Source organism: Staurois parvus, unplaced genomic scaffold, assembly GCF_062004578.1.
Source record: "Staurois parvus isolate SC_StPar_1 unplaced genomic scaffold, SC_StPar_1.0 ptg000991l, whole genome shotgun sequence".
In the NCBI taxonomy this organism is placed as follows: Eukaryota; Metazoa; Chordata; class Amphibia; order Anura; family Ranidae; genus Staurois; species Staurois parvus.
This window is the reverse complement of record NW_028318787.1, coordinates 318462-342503: the sequence shown is the minus strand read 5'-3', so window position 1 is coordinate 342503 and position 24042 is coordinate 318462. Positions and strand designations below refer to the sequence as shown.

Below are 24042 nucleotides of genomic sequence, written 5' to 3'. Positions count from 1 at the left end.
GTGTAATATGTATCAAGTGACAGTTATCTACTGACACTGCACATGCTGGGGGAGAAGGGGGGGGGGGGGCGTAGGGGCTAAATTCAGGTGCTGGCAGGTGTCGGGGCTTATCCCGCTAACGCTGCGTTTTTGGGGATACTATAGTAATGTGAACGCTGGTATAGCGCTGATCTGATCAAAGATATTGATCCAATCAGACACTATACTAGCAATGGAGGTTTAGCCTGCAAGGAAGCGTGTTCCTGGCAGTCGAGGGGTCAAATGTGATTACTTGTGTACTAGCGGCAAACTGGCGCTATCTGGGAGGGGCGCTAACACTATCGGAAGTCACCAGTGACACTAATACAGTGATCAGTAAAAATCTGTTCACTGTAATCAATGACACTGGTGACAGGGCAGTGAAGGGGTTAACGGGGGGGGGGGGGCGATCAAGGGGTTAAATGGGATTACTGGTGTACTGGCGGGCAAACTGGCGCTATCTGGGAGGGGCGCTAACACTATTGGAAGTCGCCAGCGACACTGATACAGTGATCAGTAAAAATCTGTTCACTGATCAATGACACTGGTGACAGGGCAGTGAAGGGGTCAACTCGGGGGGGCGATCAAGGGGTTAGACGGGATTACTGGTGTATTAGCGGGCAATCTGGTGCTATCTGGGAGGGGCGCTAACACTATCGGAAGTCGCCAGCGACACTGATACAGTGATCAGTAAAAATTGGTTCACTGATCAGTGACACTGGTGACAGGGCAGTGAAGGGGTTAACTGGGGGGGGGGGGGGGGCGATCAGGGGGGTTAAATGTGTCCTAGGTGTGTTCTAACTGTGGGTATGTGCTGTTTTACTCACTGTTAGTATGTCGTCTTCTCTGTCTGGAACGGAATGTGTCCAGGAGGAGAAGGATGACATCATATCCTGTCCTGTGTAAATGTCAACACAGGACAGGATAGGACAGGGACCGATCATGTGATTTCAGCCAGACATCACTGGCTGAAATCTAATGATTGATCCCTCCGGGATCGAATGGTGTCACCCACGGGTCGGCGGGAGCGCGTGCGCGCGCCCCCTGCCCACGAAAACGTCGGGAGCGTGAAGCCCGTTTTAAATCGTGGTTTACGCCCCAGTGCCGCCCTGCACACGTATATATACAGTGGCAGGGCGGCAAGTGGTTAAAACGTTTTCAAAACATCAAGAGCTACAACTAATTCAAAACTACTACAACCATCTTGTATAAAGAGAAAAGATATGTTATACTATACATTTACACATACACATTTCATACATATTAATTATAATGCCGTGTACAATTCCTCTGGGGAGAACTGCTGCTCTAGGTCACAAGCTTTTTGTGCGAAAATTGGCTCTGTTTAGGGAAGCACAGATATATCGGCAGACGAAAACAGTGTTCTCTGCATTCTGCCAATGGGAAAAATGGTGCAGATACAAGCAAAGGCATGTCACATAGACTTTCATGGAGAAACACCCCTTAGTGACTTCAGTGCAAAATTTGCCAGCCATATTTATTACGGTTTAAAAAAAAAAAGCAGGGCTAAAGAATGAAAATAAAAGAACCCACCCGGTGTGTGTGTGATGTGAAAAATTATTATAAGAAAATCAAATATGTGGGTTGCCTACACCATACACAAAATATTTTAAAAGACCTCCTGCGCTTACATGGAATCCTAACCTTAAAAAAAAAACTGCTGGCACTAAACTTATACCCAAAATAAGTGAATGATCAATCAATAAACAGTGCAGCGCTAATCAATAATATATATATAAATATCCAATAAATAGGTGATACAATAAATAAACTCGATATACACCCCTGGGAGTATATATCCAAAATAATCAATAATAATATATTAATATCATGCGTGTAATCCCTTATAGGGAATATCTGGTGCAAAACGTGATAAATATAATCATAAAACAATATAGTGGCAAAAAAACGTATAGTGCTCAAAACAAGTAAACCAATAATCAATTTAAAAAAAAATGTCCAAACAATTGATAAAAGTAATGCAATGCTTAGTGGTAATCTTCACACTCCACTCTTCATGCAAAGAATAATGTGCAGTGTGCGTGATTCACACGTGCCAATCCTTAACGGCCAGAATGCCCCCTCACCTCCTTACCTAGACCCCACAGGGCCAGCACGCTTTAGGATCAAGCGATCCTATCAGAATGGATTCCTCTCTGGATCTCGCCTTCCCCCTCCAGCATCCACCAGACTAGCAGCCAGCTCCTCCCAGGGTCATAATGAAACACAAACAGAGACCCTCCATAGTGCAACCAGTTTTATTAAACAATAAACAGATAGATAATAGAGTTCCACTCACATTCGTGATGATTCAATCCAGCTTTCTTACCACATGCTATGGGTGTACTGCATGGGTAATACAACAGGGTGTTCCAATATGGCCCCCACGCCGGAAATGACGTCACCGCGTTAGCTCCTCCCAACGTACCGACGCATTGCGTCACGCTCAGCACGTGACTTCATCAGGGTAACGCCCATAAAGTGCGTTCCCTTAGTCAGGCTGAGTCCAGGTTTATTTATGAGATGCGTACTCAGACCCCGAGGGGTCTAAACGTGGATTTTGACTTGAATTGTTTTTAAGTGATTTTTGATAAGGATTATAGTTCATCTGCACATTTTATTGGATTTTAATATTTATTTTATCTATAGTATCCTGGTATATATTATTGATTTATTAATTAGTAGTGATTATGTTCATGTTGTGAACCTTTGGTATGGGTGTCTGTATGGCCGAATAGGAAGGGAAGAGGGAAGGGAAATGCAGCTGCATGGGCAATACATGCCCCCGCCCCTCGGTCTCCGCCCCGCCTGGTGAGTGATCTTCATGTCTACTGGGGGGGGGAGAGAGCTGACAGACAGACTGACCAGTGACTGCCAGGTGACTGACCGAGACTGACTAGAGACTGACCAGAGACTGCCAGGTGACTGACCAGTGACTGCCAGGTGACTGATCGAGACTGCCAGGTGACTGACCGACTGTACCAGGTGACTGACCGAGGCTGACCAGAGACTGCCAGGTGACTGACCAGAGACTGCCAGGTGACTGACCAGAGACTGCCAGGTGACTGAACGAGACTGCCAGGAGACTGACCGGTGACTGACCAGAGACTGCCAGGTGACTGACCAGACACTGACCAGGACTGAGCAGAGACTGCCAGGTGGCTGACTCATACCACTAACTGACACCTTCTCGCTGCTCATACCACTGACACCTTCTCGCCGCTCATATCACTAATGACACCTTCTCGCCCCTCATACCACTAACTGACACCTTCACAGAAAGATGTGGCCGACCACTAAGTTCTGCTTAGCAAACATTGGTGCACTAGAGACAGTGGGGCTGCACGGGGCGGGGGGGGGGCAATTTTTGTGTTGCCTAGGGCAGCACAAATCAGAAATACATCACTGACTACTATAACTGCTACACACCACTGTAAGCATCCTGTATGAAAAGAAAACATCTGTTATACTACACATTTATATTTTTATACTTTTTTTTTCATTTCATCAACTACTATAACTACTACACACCACTGCAGGCATCCTGTATGAAAAGAAAACATCTGTTATACTACACATTTATATTTTTATACTTTTTTTTTTTTTAAATCATCAACTACTATAACTACTACACACCACTGCAATCATCCTGTATGAAAAGAAAATACATGTTAGATACGGATTTGCACCAAACACATAACACCATTTACACTGTCAATGAAAAACCTGCTGTTGATCATGTCTTCAAGGCTCAGGTTGTTTATGCCCTCCAATGTGATTATCCGGCGCTGGTGTGGAATAGCAGCTCGGCACATGGGACAGGTGGCACTCTCCTGAAGCCATTGTAGAATGCAGTAGGTGTGAAATTTGTGATTGCAGGTCAAGATTGTAGAGTGCTGACTGTCTTCGTACCCTGCAAAACAAATGGGACAGATTGCCCCCTCCTCGCCACGCTGCTCCATGGCTGGTGGTGGTGGTGCTGGATGGTGATGAGCAGCCCTGTTGATGGCGTCCTCCTGTCTCTGCCGAAGCAGCAGTCTGGATCTTGTCCGATGGGCTACTGGAGACTCCTGGACTTCCTGACGTGAGAGCCTTCCCCGGCATCTGTGACGTGCACGTCTCGGCATCCTAATGGTGATGGATGGCAAATCACCTGGAAATAGCTGTAAAATAAAATATTAATAATAATAATATTTAAACAATATTATTATAATGACAAGAGCAGTATTTCTGGATATTAAGCAGAAAAAGCTCAGGTAATCGCTTTGAAAAGCAGTAGATCGCAGGAGAAATTCCAACGATCCTACTCGCTCGACTCCCAGCGTAAGAGTGACTTGAGCCACAGCCACGGCCAATCACAGCCAGTCACAGCCAGCCACAGCCAATCACAGCCAGTCCCGCCCCTGTCACTTTTGAGGCCTACTATGAATTGTCATGGAAACCCAGGCCTAAATAAATTTGATATCATTTTCTATGTTATGTGTTAATTTTAATGGTGATTCCTGAATTCCGCCACTAGATGACAGCAAAATTGCAATAAGTTTCACTCCTCCACAGCGGTAATCCCGCACATCGCCACTGATGTCTCCCTTCCTAATCGGCTCCGTTTTCTTTCCTCTGGTGGCCATCTTGCTTTCTCAGAGTGCAGTGAGCCGACAGGAAGAATCCGGGTAGATTACAGGTGAGGGGGACAGAGAGCCGGGGGTGGTGAGGAGAAGGCCGCGGTGAGGTGTAATGGAGGTCGGGCAGGCGGATGGTGTAGGCCGCGGTGTGCTGTGGAGGAGGGGCTGAGGTTGCAATACATAGAAGGCCGGAGGGGGTGAGGAGAATGCCCAGGGTGGTGTAGGCCGCGATGTGCTGGATGGAGGAGGAGGGGGATGGAGTGTGTGGCCGGCTATAGAGGTGGTCATGACCAGGAAAGGTCTGGGGGCAGTCATAGTGGGAGCCCCCCATCACTCCCCCATCCATGTCTGCCATCCCGGGCCTGCACAGGGCAGAGCTCATTGCTTTCCTTTCCTGTGTGGTGGGATTTGCGGCTGGGAGTGCGCTGATGATCTCTCCTGTAGGCCCCATTCACATCTGGCGATTTGGTATCGCTGGAGGGATGGCCGCAGTTCTATCACTGCACTAACTCGCACTGCAATCCTGGCAAAACGCACCACATGCGTTTGTATGCCATTCATTTTTAATGTCATTTCAAATGTGCAGCTTTGCAGCGCAAGAGAAACGCACGTCAATCCGCTTGTCGCCTATAAAGGAGCAGAAGCTTCTATTGGGTGACGAGCTTTGTGCGAAGCGGTGAGCAGAGCAAAAATCGCACCTATTTGCCAGGATTACAGTGTGATTTGGAATTGCAGTAATTCCAGCCGCGACCCCAAATCGCCAGAAGTGGCTGTCCACTGACACCTATGCTATCATGGCGTCTGCTGGCGCCGGAGGTGCGCAGTTTTCATTGCATCTGCTGGAGCCAGAGGTGCGCAGTTTTCATTGCGTCTGCTGGCACCAGAGGTGCGCAGTTTTCATTGCGTCTGCTGGCGCCAGAGGTGCGCACTTGCCATTGCGTCTGCTGGCGCCAGAGGTGCGCACTTGCCATTGCGTCTGCTGGCTCCACAGGTGCGCAGTTGCCATTGCGTCTGCTGGCTCCACAGGTGCGCAGTTGCCATTGCGTCTGCTGGCTCCAGAGGTGCGCAGTTGCCATTGCGTCTGCTGGCTCCACAGGTGCGCAGTTGCCATTGCGTCTGCTGGCTCCAGAGGTGCGCAGTTGCCATTGCGTCTGCTGGCTCCAGAGGTGCGCACTTGCCATTGCGTCTGCTAGTGCCAGAGGTGCGCAGTTGCCATTGCCTCTGCTGGCGCCAGAGTTGCGCAGTTGCCATTGCGTCCGCTGGCTCCAGAGGTGCGCAGTTGCCATTGCGTCCGCTGGCTCCAGAGGTGCGCAGTTGCCATTGCGTCCGCTGGCTCCAGAGGTGCGCACTTGCCATTGCGTCCGCTGGCTCCAGAGGTGCGCACTTGCCATTGCGTCCGCTGGCTCTAGAGGTGCGCAGTTTTCATTTCACCTGCTGACACCTATGCTACACTGGTTTTGTCTGCTAGCCCCAGATGTGCACAACTTTCATTGCATCCGCTGGCGCCAGAGGTGCGCTTTGTGTCCGATGGCGCTAGATCTGCACAGCTTTCATTGCGTCTGCTGGTGCCAGAGGTGTGCAGTTTTCGTTGCGTCTGCTGACATCTATGCTCCACAGCTTTTGTTTTCTGCTTGCGCCAGAGGTGCGCAACTTTCATTGCATCCGCTGGCGCCAGAGGTGCGCTTTGTATCCGCTGGCGCTAGATGTTCACAGCTTTCATTGCATCTGCTGGCGCCAAAGGTCTGCAGTTTTCGTTGCGTCTGCTGACACATATGCTGCACAGCTTTTGTTTTCTGCTGGCGCCAGAGGTGCACAGCTTTAATTTTGTTTGCTGGCGTAAGATGTGTGCAACTTTCATTGCTTCTGCTGGTGCCAGAGGTGTGCAGCTTTCATTGCATTTGCTGGCGCCAGAGGTGTGCATTGTTTGTGTCCGTTGGCGCCAGAGGTGCGCAGTTTTCATTGTGTCTGCTGGTGCCAGAGGTGCGCAGTTCTTATTGCGTCCACTGGCACCAGTGCGGGTGGCCGTTGTATACAGCTCCTCTAGTGTGCATTGGAATACGTTGCAAAAAATGCAGTTGAACTAAAATTTTGGTGCATTGAGGTGTTAAAATCCACTGCTATTGTGGGATCCTCTGGAAGGGTCGGGGCCACACTTGAGGCCTTACTTCATTTTTGCGTTGACCTCCACTGTTGGATTCCAGCTAATCCCAACAACCAAATGTAATATATTGCAGCGTTCCAGTCCTCAGATGGGCATTAGATTTCATGTTCACATTTGCTGGATGGATTAGATTTCATGTCCACCCCTTTCATCTGGTGATCCTTCAGTAACACTCTTCCTATCCAGCACTGCATGTACAAAGAGGGAGCGATCTTTAAAATGGTCTTAGGGCCCGTTCATACCACATGCAGTCTAATGCATTTTTATCTGCATCAAACACTTTTAGACAGTAATTGACATGGATTCCAGTGGCATAGTTCTCACCAGTGCAAGCACGTTCCAGAACAGTCAAAAGTAGAACATGCTGCCTTTTTTCTGCATGGAACTGTGCTGGAACGCGGCAAAACACATAAAACACACCGGAATGCACATGTCACTAATTAGGCCCCTTAGGGGCCAGTTCCCACCACAGAAACAAAGTCTGAATGCTTTTTTTTGCATGCGTGTTCTTGATGCATTCCGATTCATTTTGATGCATTTTCATTCTGTGGACTATACTGGCACGTATTGCAATGGTGTAAACTGTACCGTCCATTGATGCAGCAAATAAACGTACTGGACGGCATGTGGTGTGAACCGGCCCTCACACTAGTGTGACTTCTGATGGATTTGGGTTGCACACAATTGCAGAATGAGGGAAATGACATTTTTCAGCGGTGCCCTTTTATTTCAGCCCTGTAGACTAATATAGAAATTCACGGAAGTGGCATCAGCATTCGATATGAAGTAACTCCTATGTGACTTTGGTAAGAAGATTTTTATTTTTTTTTCCCCTTACCTGTCCTCCCAGTCATTCTTGCTGCCTAAAATCACTCCTCCTCCCAAGCACATTCCATTCACATCCTGAGCAGAAGCTGTAGCAGAAACACTCATTCCCATTTTTGATTTTGTGCGATTTTCACATGTAAACATGTCACGCATAGGGCAGCCCATTTACTTCCCAATGCTTATTTGTGGTGGTGGCTGCACTAGTTTTTTTTTATAGGCTTTGTTCCCTTTATTTTCATCTGGTGATCGAGCCATTAAGTCTATTTTTCAACAGAACCAGCTGTCCTTCATATGTAGCAGTTAGAGGTTTGAGACTAACTATTTGCCACTGACAGGGAAGATTACAGTGATCAGCTTTTATTTATCCCAAAAGCTAAAAAAACACAGTTTGCTGTAACTGCTTGTGAGACTGACGTGTAATCTGCGGTTGGACTTGGTTTGTTTAGTGTATTTAAATCTGCTAGTACATTTAACACTCCCCTCTCACCAGACTGACAACACTGCTGTCCAAAGTTGCCCCCTGTGCTCATCCATCCAGAGTGGGTTCGCTCTTAATGCAGGAGATGTGTTACTGAATTGATCACCAGGTGAAAACTAAGGGGGGGTGAAAGAAAAACGAATGCGGCCCCCACAGCTAATGATTGGAAAGCTGCAATATACTACGTTTGGTTTTGGGTTTAAAACCACTTTAAAGTTCTGTTTTGCCAATTGTATTCCTTCTTGAGTGGCAATGCTTACCTACTGCCATTCAACAGAGCAGCTTTGTTGTCATGCCTAGTGATCCTGTGTGCTTGTAGTCACTCCCTGTTGTCTTCCATGTCCTTTCATGCTGTACTGTGAAGAAACCCATTATGGTGATAGAGCAGTAGGGATGCATCGAAATTTCAGAAAACACCCCTTTTGGCCATCAGCCGAAATGAAAAAAAAGCACAGATACAGGTGCCAAAAAAATCTCGCCTGCCATCGCCGCCGCCCACCTGTCATCCGCTGCCGCCATTGGCTGCCACTCGGTAGTTCAGCCTTACCTGAGAAACCATCGATCCCGACGCTTGGCATAGAGGTGTGTGAAGGAAAGATAGCCGCCACACATCTCTATGCCTTTGGAGGACCGGAGCGATGTCATTTCCCGTTTCGGTCGTTTTTTTTTTTTTTTTTAAAGCACTAGATCAACGTTTTTTTTATCCAATACTTTACATTGCAGAGGAGAGATATGAGGTCTTTTTGACCCCATATCTCTCTATAAAGAGGACCTGTCACAAATTTTTATCATAAGGTATGCATGTATTTCTTGTGATAAGAGTAAAAGTAATTACATTTTTTTTTAAAGGAACAGTGCAAATAAAGAAAAAAAAAAACATTAAATTAAAAAAAGAAGTTTAAAGTGCCCGTCTCCCCCGTGCTCGCACGTAGTGGTAAACACATACGTAGGCCATGCCCACATATGGAAATGGTGTTCAAACCACACATTTGAGGAATCGCCATGAACGTCAGAGCAGGAGCAATAATTCTCACACTAGATCTCCTCTGTAACTTTACACTGCTGACCTGTAGAAATTTTTAAAGCATCACCCATGGAGATTTTTAAGTACCGTAGTTTCATGCCATTCAACGAGTGTGCACAATTTTAAAACGTGGCATGTTGGGCATCTATTTACTCGCCGTAACATCCTCCTTTCATATTTTACAAAAAAATTGTGTTATATATTGTGTTTTTTTAATCAAAGTGTATTTTTTTCATAAAATTATATATTCATTTTTAAAAACTGCGCATTTTGGTTTTCGGCCAAGTGCATTTTGAATTTTCGGTTTCGGCACCAGAATTTTAATTTCGGTGCACCACTATAGTGCAGTACCCATGTGTAAGAGGCAGGAGGGGGTGGGCAAATTTGGTGCCACCAGAAAGTGTTGAAGCTTTGCCCAGTCAGAACAGTTTGAGTTTTAGAAGTGGCGGTACGTTAAAAAAAAAAAAAAAAAACACCTATCAAACAAGTGGAGATGTTGCCCATATCAACCGATCAGATTCCAGCTGGAGTGTGAATAGTTACTAAACTAAAATGGCGCTATGAGCAAATGCTTTTTTGATTCGGATGGTATTCCCTGGTTTAATGGGAAGTTTTCAGACTCACTCCTCTGCTATTATTGCTGGTTATTTTTAGTATTCATGAAAGTATAAATTTAGCCAAAATGCTTAGATTTTTTTTATAAAGCAGTTAAGGATTCTAACATTTGCTGAATTTATATTTCTATTTGGGGTTCTGTTATAAAGTTTTCTCGTCCATTACTGTCAGTGACAGGTTTTAGCATGCATATATGTGCCTTCTAGATGGGTGGGCTCAAATGTCCCAAATGTCACCATTTTTGTGCGCTCCCAGAACAATTACTGGCAGATCCTGGAAAGCTCCCAATGCCTACTTGCGAAAGGGAGCTTTCCGATCACGTGACTGCCAATCACAGTGGTCATGTGATCAGAGTGTCTGCCTCCCAGCATTTTGAAGCTCTTATAAAGGGCTGGGAGGTGGCGGCAAAAGGAGGTTAAGCTGGCTATACAGTGGTGTGGATTTTGTTTTAGAAATATCTTGTCTAAGGAGTAAATCAGGGTCCCAATCTACTTGTCCCTGATGACAATCTACTTGTCCTGAAAAAATAACGAAAACCGTATTTAAATCTGAGGTGCTTTTAGTAATGTCTGGGGCTTTTATAAACGAAAGGGGCTTTATGGCGACTTAAATTTTAATATCTTTAACATTGCTCTGCTTATCTCCTCCTTACCTCCTTGTCTGTTTCCACCATCGAGGACTAGCAGGGAGGGGAGAGACCTTGCAGTGTAATGAGCACCGATTGGGTGCTTGTCAGGAAAGGTAAGTTTCAAGCTCTCTAAACGCTCAGCAGAAGTGCGTCTGTTGAGCGAGTAAATGAGGCGCTGACTCCAATAAGAAAAAAAAACTTTACTCCCTCAGGTTACCCTCATATCACTGGGCGCCATCGGGTAATTACAGGCCGGGACTCGGTGATTGACATCCGTGGCCGTGAATGGCAGCGCGGGTAGGGCGCGCGCTCCCCCTACCTGGAACTGCAAAATGATGTGTGTGTGTATATATATATATATATATATATATGTGTGATTCTGTGCACAGGTGCCACCTTGTAGCAGTATATCTGATATAGGGTGGTCCTTAAGCGGTTAATGAAAACAAATCATGAATAGACAGAATTTGTAATGCAAAAGAGACATACAGGGGTAGATTTACTGAAACTGGTGTAGTCAGAATCTGGTGCAGCTGTGCATGGTAGCCAATCAGTTTCAGCTTGTTCAGTTAAGCTTTGGCAATAAAACCTGGAAGCTGACTGGTTTCAATGCGGAGCTGCACCAGATTTTGCACTCTCTAGTAAATACCCCCCACAATGTCTCTTCTGCATTAAAGTTGGTTACATTCCATGCTGGATATAGGGGGGTGCTGGGGTGGGCTGTCTCCCCCCCCAGATTTCAGTTGTGCCCCCCCGAGACTGCTGAGCCCCCCATCCCCACACTCAGTGCCGGAACAAAGGAAAGGGAGCCTGGAGCAATTAAGAAAGTGATGAAGAAGAGAGAGCAAGGAGGAGCTGCTCCATATAGCGGATGACACAGGATCGCTCTGACCATCGGGCTGTACTCAGTTTCATTACCCGCCCCCTTTCTACATTTGCTGCTGCTGGGGGATGAGCGGTCCTTGGAGGAGATGGGGGCAGAGGATTTGAGCTAAGAGGTGGCAGGGGATTTGGGCTAGGAGGAGGCTTGGGGGGGAATTTTTGTGCTTATTTGTGCTAAGAGGTGGCGGGGGATTTGGGCTGAGAGGGGGCAGAGGATTTTGGCTGAGAGGGGGCAGAGGATTTTGGCTGAGAGGGGGCAGAGGATTTTGGCTAAGAGGGGGCAGAGGATTTTGGCTAAGAGGGGGCAGAGGATTTTGGCTAAGAGGGGTCGGGTGATTTAAACTAAGAGGGGGCAAGGGATTTGGGCTAAGAGGAAGCAACGGATATGGAAAGGGAGAGGATCTGTGCTGGGAAGGGTACCTTGGCAGGTGGTTGTGCTGGAAGTAAGAATTTAGGGGAATGTTTCATAGGGAGGGGAATGGAGGGTGGGGATTTGGGGGGGGGAGATTTGTGCTAGAAGAGGGGATTAGCAAGGGGATTTGTGCTAGAAGGGGGGGTTAGCAGGGGGATTTGTGCTAGAAGGGGGGATTTGTGCTAGGAAGGGCGATTAGCAGGGTAATTTGTGCTAGATGGGGGAATTGGGGGAATTTGTGCTAGAAAGGTGGGTTGGGGAGGTTTGTGCTAGGAGGGGGGCTTAGTGGGAGGGATTTGTGCTAGCAGGTGGTGAAGAAATTTGGGTTAAGAGGGGGTACTGGAGGGGAATTTGTGCTAGGAGGGGGGATGGGGGGATTTTTGCTAAGGAGGATTTTGGGGAGATTTGTGCTTGGATGGGAAATTTGAGGGGAAAGTGGATGTGTGCATGGAGGGGTAATTTTTTTGAGGTAGATTTGTGCTAGGATAAGGTATTGGGGGCATTGGAGTTAGGATTGGGGCGAAGATTGTGCCGGGATGGGGGTTTATGCTTGGAGAAGGAGGAGTTTTTTGCATTGTTTTTTGGGGAGAATTTTGGCTTGCAGACAGAAGTTATGCTTGGGGGGGGGGGGGAAACGTGCTGATTAGTGCCATTTTTTTTTTTTTTTTTTTTTCAGGGGGAGGGATTTATGCTGAGACAGGATGCTCAAACATAGGGGGCTTAGTTTGTCATCTTCACCCTGGGAGCTAGATGACCTTGTCCTGACACCACACACAGGGCAGTCAATAGATGTCCTCCTCCCCACACAGCACATAGTTGAGATCAGATTCCCTTTCAGACACAGCCTCAATCTGCAGTGTATAGCTGGCTGCTATGTTGCAGTTTTGACCCTGTCCTCTTCTCTTCTGACCCCTGTCCTCTACCCTGCTGACCTTCTGTACCCTGCCCTTCTGACCCCTGTCCTCCATCCTGCTGACCCCCACAGACTGCCCTTCTGACCACTGTCCTCTGTCTTTCTGACCCTTTTCTCTGCCCTGCTGACCCCTTTTTTCTGCCCTGTCTTTGCCCTGATAATGCTCTCCACCCTACTGACCCCTGTTATGTCGTCTGTTGACCCCTGTCCTTTGCCCTGCTGACCCCTATCTTTTGCCCTACTGAACCCTTGTATACTGCCCCACTGACTCTTGTACACTCTCCTGCTGACCTCTCATCCTCTGTCCTACTGACCCCTGTACACTTCCCTTGTTTCCCTTGTAAATGTCCTTGATAACTCGCTGTAAACTGCCCTACAAACTAATGGCCTCTGTATTCTGCCCTGCTGACCCCTATTTTGTGCCCTACTGACCGCCTGTAAACTGCCCTACTGACTCTTGCACACTCTCCTGCTGACCTCTCATCCTCTGTCCTGCTGACCCCTGTACACTTCCCTTCTTTCCCCTGTAAACTTCCTTGATATCTCGCTGTAAACTGCCCTACAAACTAATGACCTCTGTATTCTGCCCTATGAACTGCTTTCCCTCTCTCTCTGCCCTGCTGGCCCCCCTGTACACTGCCCTACTGACTTCTATACACTGCCCTGTTGACCTTGTATCCCCTGCCCCCCTGATGTTTTTTACTGCACCCCCATATCAGACAGGCTAGATCCAGACCTGTTACCTGCCCCTCTGCACAAACAGCTTAGTATAGAATTTCGGAGATGAATGACCTCGCACACGTGCGGGAGTGATGTCATCTTGGCCTGGCCAGCTCCAGGACATCACAGTGCTGGAGAGAAGGTGAGTATAGCTCCGCTTCAACAATACATTTAGTACCCAAGCACACCTTCCAATGGACATTAGTTTGTTGCAGTGCGCTCCCAAAAAGAGGTGCAATGGGTTCCAATCAGAAACCTCTTTGATTAGTATGACTTCAGCCAGTCCATGTGTTGATCATCTGTAGTTGATGTGTGCAGCTCTTTTGTCTTTCCTCTGATCGTTTCCCCTGGAGCAGCAGATGTTAAACCTGAACTGTCTGTGTCAGTGTGAGTTGTCGGTGTGAGTCACTTAGCTCTTCTTCTTGTTACTGGCCAGCTGTGACTTTCTTTACTTTAGAAATGATTTTATGAACAAGAAGCCTAATGAAGGTGACAGCAAAGCGTCAGATGTGATATGCTAGATATAATTTGGTCCTAATAAATACTGCACTGCTTACTTTCATTTACAGATATTTTGAATTCCAGAAGCAGAAGATGGTAGAGACTCACACTGACATCAAGGGGCATATTTATAAAGCCATGAGACACTGCAGGTGTATCTTCCTGGGGAATGTGTGTTACATTACAGTGACCGATTCACTTATATTGAATGTTTAGTGTATGTCACATCCACTGATTCATAAATATGCCCTTTGCAGAGCAGTTAGTGGTGATCAGCTACATTTCTAGCACACTGCGGTGGATTGGACCCATCCAGTGGTCATCATGTTGGCAATGGAAAAGTAAAAAACTGTGGACTGGGCTGACACCGGGCTCAGGGTAGAAAACACCTTCAGTGCACCTATATGGGTTGTTAGACTTGCATTTGTGGGGAGTAAAAATTGCAGCATTTGTAGGAAAGAAAGAAAGACACCACTGCTAATAAGGAAAGCAAGAATCAAATACCAAGTGAAAAAAAAGAAGGAACATTGGGGGAGATGAAGATAGGAATGAAAGAATGAAGAAAGAAAGAAGGCGGCAGGACAGAAGGGTGGGTGAGAGGAAAATATAGGGTACCAACAGACAATGTATAAAAGTATAGAGAAAGGAGGAGAGACAAAGAAAGACACAAATGTAAAGTGGAAGAAAATTTTAAAAATCTGCTTTCAGAAACTTTCATCATGGACAGTAAAGAATACCATGCAGTACATTAATTCACCAGCAGGGGGAGCAAGTGTAGTGTTTATAACCTTCCAACTGAAAAATAGAAATAGATTTCCACAAAGTAGTAATCCCTAAACTCAATGGTTTTTGGTTTGCCAAAGTACTATCATACTTACCGACATCTTCATCTCCGTTCACAAGTGACTGTCAGCCCTGCCCATGGCCAACGCATATCACGCCTTCTTTGTCATTAGTCCTGCCCCAGATTATGCCCACTTTCTGGTTGGTACTGCTACTAATTATGCAGGAGCCACCCTTTCACAGCTACAATCCCCTCAGTAATGTCCATTCTTTGAGACACTGTGCATGCTCATTAACTGAAAAGGAGTAATGCTGAGATCTCGGGATGCAGTCCGGCATACAGTATTGTCAAGGCATACACTTTAACCAATTCAAGTCCGGACGCTTTCACCCCCTTCCTGTCCAGGCCAATTTTCAGATTCAGCGCTATCACACTTTGAATGACAATTGCGCGGCCATGCAACACTGTACCCACATGAATTTTTTAGCATTTTTTTGAGACAGATAAAACTTTATTTTGGTGGTATTTATTCACCACTGGGATTTTTATTTTTTGCTATATAAATGAAAAAGTCCAAACATTTTGAATAAAAAAGTGTTTTTCTTATAAAAATGTTGCAAATAAATTATCTTTCTTCATAAATCTTGGCCAATATGTATTCAGCTATCGGTTTAGTAAAAAAAAAAAATAAAGCAAATTAGTTTTTTTTTACATTTTTATTTTATTTTTTATACTGTTATTTGTTTTTTATTTTTTTAACTTGCTGTCACCCTAGCAGTGCAGTGTCACCATAGTGACACTTTACTACTTCTGGGGGGTGATGAAGATTTTTTTTTTTTTTTACACTGATTGCTTTTACACCCATAAAGGCTGTAAAAGCAATAATTTCTCCTTCTCTCTGGCTGCATTCTTGCAGCCATTGAGAAATACTGTGAGAGCTGTGTTTGGTCACAGCTTGTCACATGGTACAAGGCTGTTGTGAATATCCTTGTACCATGTGACCTCTGATCATTCACAGATTTCAGAGGTAGTAAGCAATGTCAGGAAGTGACATCTTGTTTACTACTGTTCCTGTGATCACTGATTGGCCGTCAGTGATCACATAAATATTGGGACCTCCCGTACAGCGATCGGTGTTATTACACAGCAGGCACCGGATCGTGGTGCAGCGCGATCCCAGAGAGCGCGCACAGGCAGTGAATGCGGGGGCCGTTTATAAACGGCCACCCGCTTCGGCACTGCTCCCGTCCGGCCGTTTATTTACATGGGCCAGACGGGAAGTGGCTAATGTATGGCCGGCTTTAGTTGCCCTCTTTCCCAAGCATTCCTTTTCTCCCACAGCTCTGTTTGGCTCTATACACACTGGCTTACTCCAGTGCTCTTGGCAGAAAAAAATGCTAATTTTGAGCGGTTTTGTACTAGCGTTTAGCAGCATTTAGGAGCGTTTAGCATTTTTCCTGCCAGAAAAATGCTCTAAAAAAACGCAAAACAGGGTTTTTTCTGCCTCTAAATGCCTTGCTTAAAAAAATGCCTCTAAACTACATAATGCGCATGATAACCTAGTATAACATTAGTTGCTTCTACCGGCAAAACGCTAAACTCATCAAGGAGCAGCATTTTTTTTAAGCCAGTGTGCCTGGAGCCTACAGCTTTCAGACACAAGAAAAGATAGCCCTGTGTATGGCCAGAGACACTTCAGTTCATTTTTTTCTGCCATCATAGACAGTTATTGGACATACGTGAAAGAGCTACGAGGGCTACGATTAAAAGAAGGGAGGAGGCTGTGTTAGAAAGTTGACTCTTTATGGAATAGTAAAATTTTCTGTCAAGTTTACAGGCTAGGTTGACATCTTTGCGGGTGGTGCGGCTGCTGATCCGCACAAAAATCCGTGCAGCCGCACTACCCGCACAGAGGAATGCGGACCCGCAGGCGGGTGCCATTAGTTCTAATGGTATGCCGCCCGCACTGGAAAATGCAGCTGTACTGGGAACCAAGGTTCCCGTGCGGGCTGCATTTCAGAAGCAGTGCAGGGACTTCTTCCGTGGGTATCACGGGGCACGGGAGTCTATTCAAATGAACGGGCTCTCGTGGCCGCGCAATACGTGGCCCGAATGGCCGTGTATATGTGAACCTTGGGTTAAGGCATTTTTTGAATGAATAAAATGATTTATGGAAATGAAAAACACAGCAATTAATCACTGACATACTTTCTTTTTCTGTGTTTTTACTTGCAGGGGACCACCCTCTATTCCATCCTGGCTGGCAGTCGCTTTAAAGAAGAACTAAACCTTCCTATTCTGTACAGGCAAGAAAGCTGTCATCTTAGGCTTGTTTGACCCGCAGTTGCCTTGGTGCTGCACATGTGATGTGTTATGGCACCAGCCACTTGAAGGTTTTCCAGTTTGGCTGAGAGCAACAGCCATATGTGACAGTTCTCATTCACAGCTTGCCTTAAATGTAACTTTTTTGGGGGCAACAGTCAAGCCTGTGGGTTTAGTTCTGCTTAGGTGCTGGAGTCACATAGCCGGGGCGTTTTGCTTTGTATTCTTCCGCTAATAGGATGGCCGGCAATGCATTGGTAGGCAGATTTTGGTCTCATTACACTGGCAAGGAGAATGTTTCATTTGGCCTCATGCACTTGGCTGTACGGGGCCATGTATGATATAATTATTGCATATGTCTGGTAAGTCCCGAAGCTGCATACAGTCTTCCACAGAAATGAATAGCTATGAGCGGCTGTATGTGGGTATATGGTGGTAATGGCCTACACCCATGTATAGCGTAGGCATGTATTCCTTGAATTCAAAAAGTCTGCTTTTGGGAATCATTCCGTACACTATACATTGGTTTACACAAGTACTGGCATATACCTGTGCACTGCCGTTCATGTCTATGGGCAGTTGTATACAGCACTTGGACTTCTCGAGTGCAAAAATATGACCATATTTACATCATGCTTTTCCTCGTATATGTCCGCGTGCATGAGGCCTTTGGATACGAGGACTGTGGCATATGCTGCATTGTGTGTTCACCACAACTGACATTTTCAACAACTGTGTGAAGTTCCCTTAAAGTGTGCTTTATTCTTCTTCCCGTCAGTGATGGAACATCAACGAACCTCCCCCAGCACCAACATCTTCACCCCATCTTCTTCAGTATTCAACATCTTCAGCCATCTGGATTGGTTCAGCGGGATGACATAACTCCTGTGCAGCTGGCAAGCAGGAAGGTAAGACTCTTTTATTTCAGAAGAGACACAGTCTCCTCTTGAACCTCTTTACCGCTTCCTGGTGGAATTTTAAATGGGCTTCAATGCCAGGAATCGGAGCAGCTTCTCTATCATGTGACTGCTGAGATTGGCTCTCACAACAGACTCATGATCAGGAGCCTGATCTGCCACATGATCGGGTGTGCTCCCAGCTATGTCCATGTGCTGGGAGCACACAGAACCCCAGGCTACCATTGGCCCATGGTAAAGTTCCTCTGTAAAGCTGAATTCTAGTCAGATGGAAAATGCTATTTAATTTTGCTACAGTATGTATTAAAGCCCAACTTGGGTCTGGGGTAGGGAGGCTTTATTAAAAATAAATTACACAGCTAACATAAATGATTTACTTTCTTGTGATATTTGCCTCCTGTAGGGGATACTTTTTTGCACAACATTGTCAGAAAACATTTTCAAGAGTCAACAGGCTAGTAGGAAGAGAAAGCAGAACAACAACCCTATTAGTATGCTTAGTCTCCTTGAATGTCCAGTCACAGGCTAGGCAGGCAGGCTGCTGACCAAACCATATTACTTTAGCCCCAAAACAAACATTTAATATATTTCCGTTCACAAATTCTTAGATGTGGTGGCTGCATTGATTTCTTTAGATTTGTATAGGTCTTTTATTTGTGCCAGTTAGAGTGTAGAGACAAACCATATCTCTAAAGAACTAAAAAAAAAAAAATAACATTTTGAAATGTTTTTCTTTGAACCAGGTAAACTTGTATATCTATCCATACATTTCTCTGGGGGGAAAAAAGCTTGACTTGTAGAGAGATCAATGACTTAAGCTAAAATGGACACATATACAAGTGACTGCTCCTCATGTCTTTTGCTGTAAACATATAGATTCATAAAAGATTTACATTAGAAATTAGTCTGAAGGTAAAGAGCTAAACAAGATTCATATAAAAAGTTTAAAATATAACTATAGCAATAAAAAAAAAAGACTGAAACTGTTTTCTTTTCTTTTTATTTGTCAGGATTGTTCTGCACTTCTACTACTAGAGGCAGTCATTTAGATTTTGTACTGGGCACTATGCCTTATCTATTGTACAAAGCCAACCCTCTCAGCATTTGATAAAACATGTTCCTGTAAAGCCGTAGCACTCAGGTAGCTCATTTTTTGCTCTTGACATCAACAAAAACATCTGCAGATAATATTCTGTGTATGTTAAGCCGTAGACCAGTGGTGGCGAACACGCGTCTCTCGAGCCGCGTGCGGCTCCCGGCCAAAATGAATGCGGCTCTTTGCCTCTTATCATATTTTGTATACTGTGGCTCTTTGCCAAGTTTCATGTTTCTCTTATTTTTACCTGTTCCTCTATCCAGCGGCGCGCTGTCTTCCGGCTTCTGTAGTGTGGGCACTGGGCATGACAGCCGGGTGCCAAGTGCGTATGCGCAAGAAGCGGTGCTTTTTGTGAATGGTAAGGCGGTTCCTGGGACACATGACAGATCCCAGAAGCCGCCGGACCAATCACAAAGTGCAAGTGCTTCTCGCTCATGCGCACTGGGCACTCGGCTGTCATGCCGAGCGCCATTACAGAAGCCGGGAAGACAGCGCGCGGCTGGATCAAGGAACAGGTAAGATCAAACAAAAACTCTGCGGAAGTAAGAGCGGGTACCTGTCAAATTCAGGTACCTGCTCCCCACCTCCCCAAAGGTCAGCAGTCATCTGTACTGTCCGCAGTCTCTGGTCATCCCTGTGCTGTTCGTAGTCTCTGGTCATCCCTGTGCTGTCCGCAGTCTCTGGTCATCCCTGTGCTGTCCGCAGTCTCTGGTCATCCCTGTGCTGTCCGCAGTCTCTGGTCATCCCTGTGCTGTCCGCAGTCTCTGGTCATCCCTGTGCTGTCCGCAGTCTCTGGTCATCCCTGTGCTGTCCGCAGTCTCTGGTCATCCCTGTGCTGTCCGCAGTCTCTGGTCATCCCTGTGCTGTCCGCAGTCTCTGGTCATCCCTGTGCTGTCCGCAGTCTCTGGTCATCCCTGTGCTGTCCGCAGTCTCTGGTCATCCCTGTGCTGTCCGCAGTCTCTGGTCATCCCTGTGCTGTCCGCAGTCTCTGGTCATCCCTGTGCTGTCCGCAGTCTCTGGTCATCCCTGTGCTGTCCGCAGTCTCTGGTCATCCCTGTGCTGTCCGCAGTCTCTGGTCATCCCTGTGCTGTCCGCAGTCTCTGGTCATCCCTGTGCTGTCCGCAGTCTCTGGTCATCCCTGTGCTGTCCGCAGTCTCTGGTCATCCCTGTGCTGTCCGCAGTCTCTGGTCATCCCTGTGCTGTCCGCAGTCTCTGGTCATCCCTGTGCTGTCCGCAGTCTCTGGTCATCCCTGTGCTGTCCGCAGTCTCTGGTCATCCCTGTGCTGTCCGCAGTCTCTGGTCATCTCCTGTACTATGTCCGCAGTCTCTGGTCATCCCTGTACTGTCCGCAGTCTCTGGTCATCTCCTCTACTATGTCCGCAGTCTCTGGTCATCCCTGTACTGTCCGCAGTCTCTGGTCATCTCCTGTACTGTGTCTGCAGTCCATTAGTTCAGAATTTTTTTTTGTATACTTGTGTGTTAGAGTGAGAGAGAGAAGGGAGAGAGAGAGAGACAGGTGCCACAGCAACCTCCAGGGTAGTTGATGTGTTAACTCTGGCTAAGTTGCATTTTAAATTGTGTGTTGAGGGTGGACACTTACCTTGAAATGAACACATTGTTGTTTTGTAAGGGGAAGAAAGTGTTATGGTGAATAATATGGTTTTAATTATGTGTTTTTGTGTGAGTGTTTGTCTGTTTTGGCAGGTCACTGCGTGGTGTGGCTCTCTGACTTTCACAGTTTAAAATTTTGGCTCTTTGTGTCTAACTTGTTCGCCACCCCTGCCGTAGACGGATCAAATCTTGGCTGGTTCATTAGGGACCAGCAAGATATAGATTCATGTATGGGCAGGCTAGTTGTATTGAAGTCGATCCACCAATAGACTTCAGCACAACCAGCCTGTTAGATTTTTTGCATGCGTTTACAGCCGGTCGCTATAGTCGCCAGCAGTGATTATTGTGTTCTGCTAGCCAGGAAGGCTCCCCGCCGGCAGAGCACAATAGTGCAGTGGAAGGGATTCGCCCATCAATATTGACCATGTTGATGGGGGTTTGGCTGCTGTATACAAGAGGAAGGAGAGTGCGCTAAGACGGCCCAGCTCATCCATCCCATCCCATGAGGGGGACCTCTGGTTTATTTATCACATGCGTATTTAAAATACGCATCTGGTGAGTGCGTATTTTTACTATTTGTCACCAGACCACTGGTTCGTGAAGTCACTAACAACTCCTGTATTGATCACTCATCACGAACTGTCACCATTTTGTTAATTTATTTATTTTTATTATTGTATTACTTATATTACTTTTATCTGGACTAGAGTACATATTGATCTTAACATATTTTATTTGCGTTCACACCTTTTAGCGCTGCACTTTTTGTACATATATTTATAAGGTTTATGTTTTGGTTGTCTTGCGTGCTATAGCTGCTATTATTTGAAGCGCTCACTGATTGAGATATATATATATATTTATCCAAAATGTACATATCCCACAGGGAATATGCAGGCAAAATGAATCCTCCAGCATTTTGGGCATTAAAGCAGTAAAATTTTTGCGCCCAAATACTTACCCACCTCCAATGCCAATTGCAAGGTATCCCAGTTTAATAGAACAGATACTGTTTTTATGGATTGATGTACAGTTGCAAGAAAAAGTATGTGAACCCCTTGGGATTACGTGGAGTTTTACAGGAATTGGGCATAAAATGTGCTCTGAACGTCATCTAAGTCACAACGTCATCTAAGTCACAACGTCATGTTTTACAGTGGGGATGAGGTTTTGATGTTGGTGTGCTGTGCCTTTTTTTTCTCCACACATAGTGTTGTGTGTTCTTCCCAAACAACTCAATTTTGGTTTCATCTGTCTACAGTATATTTTGCCAGTAGTGCTGTGGAACATCCAAGTGCTCTTTTGCAAACTTCAAACGTGCTGCAATATTCTTTTAGGACAGCAATGGCTACCTCCGTGGTGTCCTCCCATGTACTCCATTCTTGTTTAATGTTTTCCTTATTATAGATGTGTCAACAAAAATGTTCGCATGTGCCAGAGATTTCTGTAGGTCTTTAGCTGACACTCTGGGATTCTTCTTTACCTCATGCAGCATTCTGCGCTGTGCTCTTGCAGTCATTTTTACAGGACGACCACGCCTAGGGAGAGTAGCAACAGTGCTAAACTTTCTCCATTTGTAGACAGTGTGTTTTACCATGGACACATGAACATCAAGGCTTTTGGAGATACTTTTGTAACCCTTTCCAGCTCAACAATTCAACAATTCTTGATCGTAGCTCTTCTGAGGGCTCTTTTCTGCGAGGCATGGTTCACATCAGACAGTGCTTCTTGAAACCAGTAAACCCAAAACAGGTGTGTGTTTTTTAAGGGCAGGACAGCTGTCAGCAACACATCCAATATCATCACACTGATTGGAGTCAAGGTTGGCTCACTCCTGGCTCCAATTAGTTCTGGGAGAAGTCATTAAGCTAGGGCCTCACATACTTTTTCCTCCCTGCACTGTGAATGTTTACATGTCATGTGCAATTAAACCATGGCAACATCTAATGTTTGTGTAGTATTATGTTCAGCAGACTGTGTTCTTCTATTGTTGTGACTTAGATGACGTTCAGAGCACATTTTATGCCCAATTCCTGCAAAACTCCACGTAATATCAAGGGGTTCACATACTTTTTCTTGCAACTGTACATGTATATAGCAAGAAATGTTCTACAGCACATTGCAGGATTTATAGAGACTTGGTCACTGGGAGGACAAGAGGAAAATCACTGCAGGTACCCAGAGGTACATATACCTGCAGCAGTCTCAGTCTGTTCTGAAATGCACAGCTTTGGCTTTTTCCGATATTGCTGAATCTTGCCGATTCAATTCCCACGACCTGAACATACCTTCTGGCCAGTGAAGCTTTCCAACATAGTAAGATTTGGGAGGCTGCTGCAGGAATGTAAACCTTTAGGTACCTACTCATCATGCCAACAGCAGTTTGCTCCTCTTTTCAAAGTGACATGGTCTCTTTAAAAAACCAGCCAAATTACATAATGCAGTGATGTGGGGAAAGGATAAATGTAATAAAACACCCACAATAATCAAAATAAATTTATTATAGTACCAAAAAGGTATTTTGAAGATAGTTTGACAATTGTAAAAAAAAGCAAAAAAAAACAAACAAACTGTAAATAACTTAGACTACTTGGTGAAGCACCCTCCTGAAAATTACAGGCTGGACTCTGCAAATGGGCAGAGTGACACAACTGTCCTTCTGACTGAAAAGGAAGCTGGGGACAGCACCCGAGCATGGAGAGGGTAAGTACAACATGGCACTATTTATTTGTTTCCCGAGAGGAAACTAGTGGTAAAAAAAACAAAATACATGGAGTTCTACTTCAAGTCCCTGCATGCGCATTACACAAGCAGCATAAAATACAACACCTTCCTTACCATTGCACCGGTTGCCAGTTTGGAAGAAAAGGACAAAATCCTGTTATACATTCAAATGCCAGCGTGCCAAAACTCCAGTAATCCACAGTGACTGTGTATTTCTGCTGTTCCAGTAATTCCGGGGCCTGAAACATAAGTCATCACAAAACATTGCGGATGGCGCTGAACAACTATGGGCAAAATAGTGCAGACTGAGGTTAAATGGAGGAATAAAATGGTGAACAACCACTTGAGTTCCTGGGCCTTTTCTTCCTAAATCCCCTTGAGTCCCAGAGCATTTTTTTTGTTTCAGTGATATCTTGGTTCTACACATATCTTTTAGCGTCTGTAGTCTACACCAACATAATATACAAAGTTTGTTTGGGACAAATGGGGCTTTGATTCGGTAGAAAATTAGAATACATATATTAATATTTAAACAAAACATATATTGACAACAAAAATAATTAACAAAGTCTGCTGTTTAAAATGATAAACAAAAGTATGACTTATGTAATGTGGAGGAACGGTAAAGCTCACAGCAAACGTATGCATTTTACTTTAGGGAAAGAGGGGGAAAAAAAGTTTACGTAAATTGTTTGCATAGCATTAAGATAGGGATGAAAAGGCCACATATTAGCTCAATGGTGACTTGTTCACAGGTTTGGGATC

General features: G+C 45.5%; 1 protein-coding gene across 1 annotated transcript in view; it reads left to right on the top strand.

Moving 5' to 3' along the window:
- The window catches only part of LOC149441385 (uncharacterized), a 421690-nt gene that overhangs the window by 149406 nt on the left and 248242 nt on the right, over positions 1 to 24042 (top strand). The window contains exons 6-7 of the mRNA XM_089657407.1: positions 16843 to 16913; positions 17708 to 17837. Of these exons, the coding sequence (XP_089513533.1) occupies positions 16843 to 16913; positions 17708 to 17837 (201 nt within the window). The remainder of the gene's footprint in view (positions 1 to 16842; positions 16914 to 17707; positions 17838 to 24042) is intronic.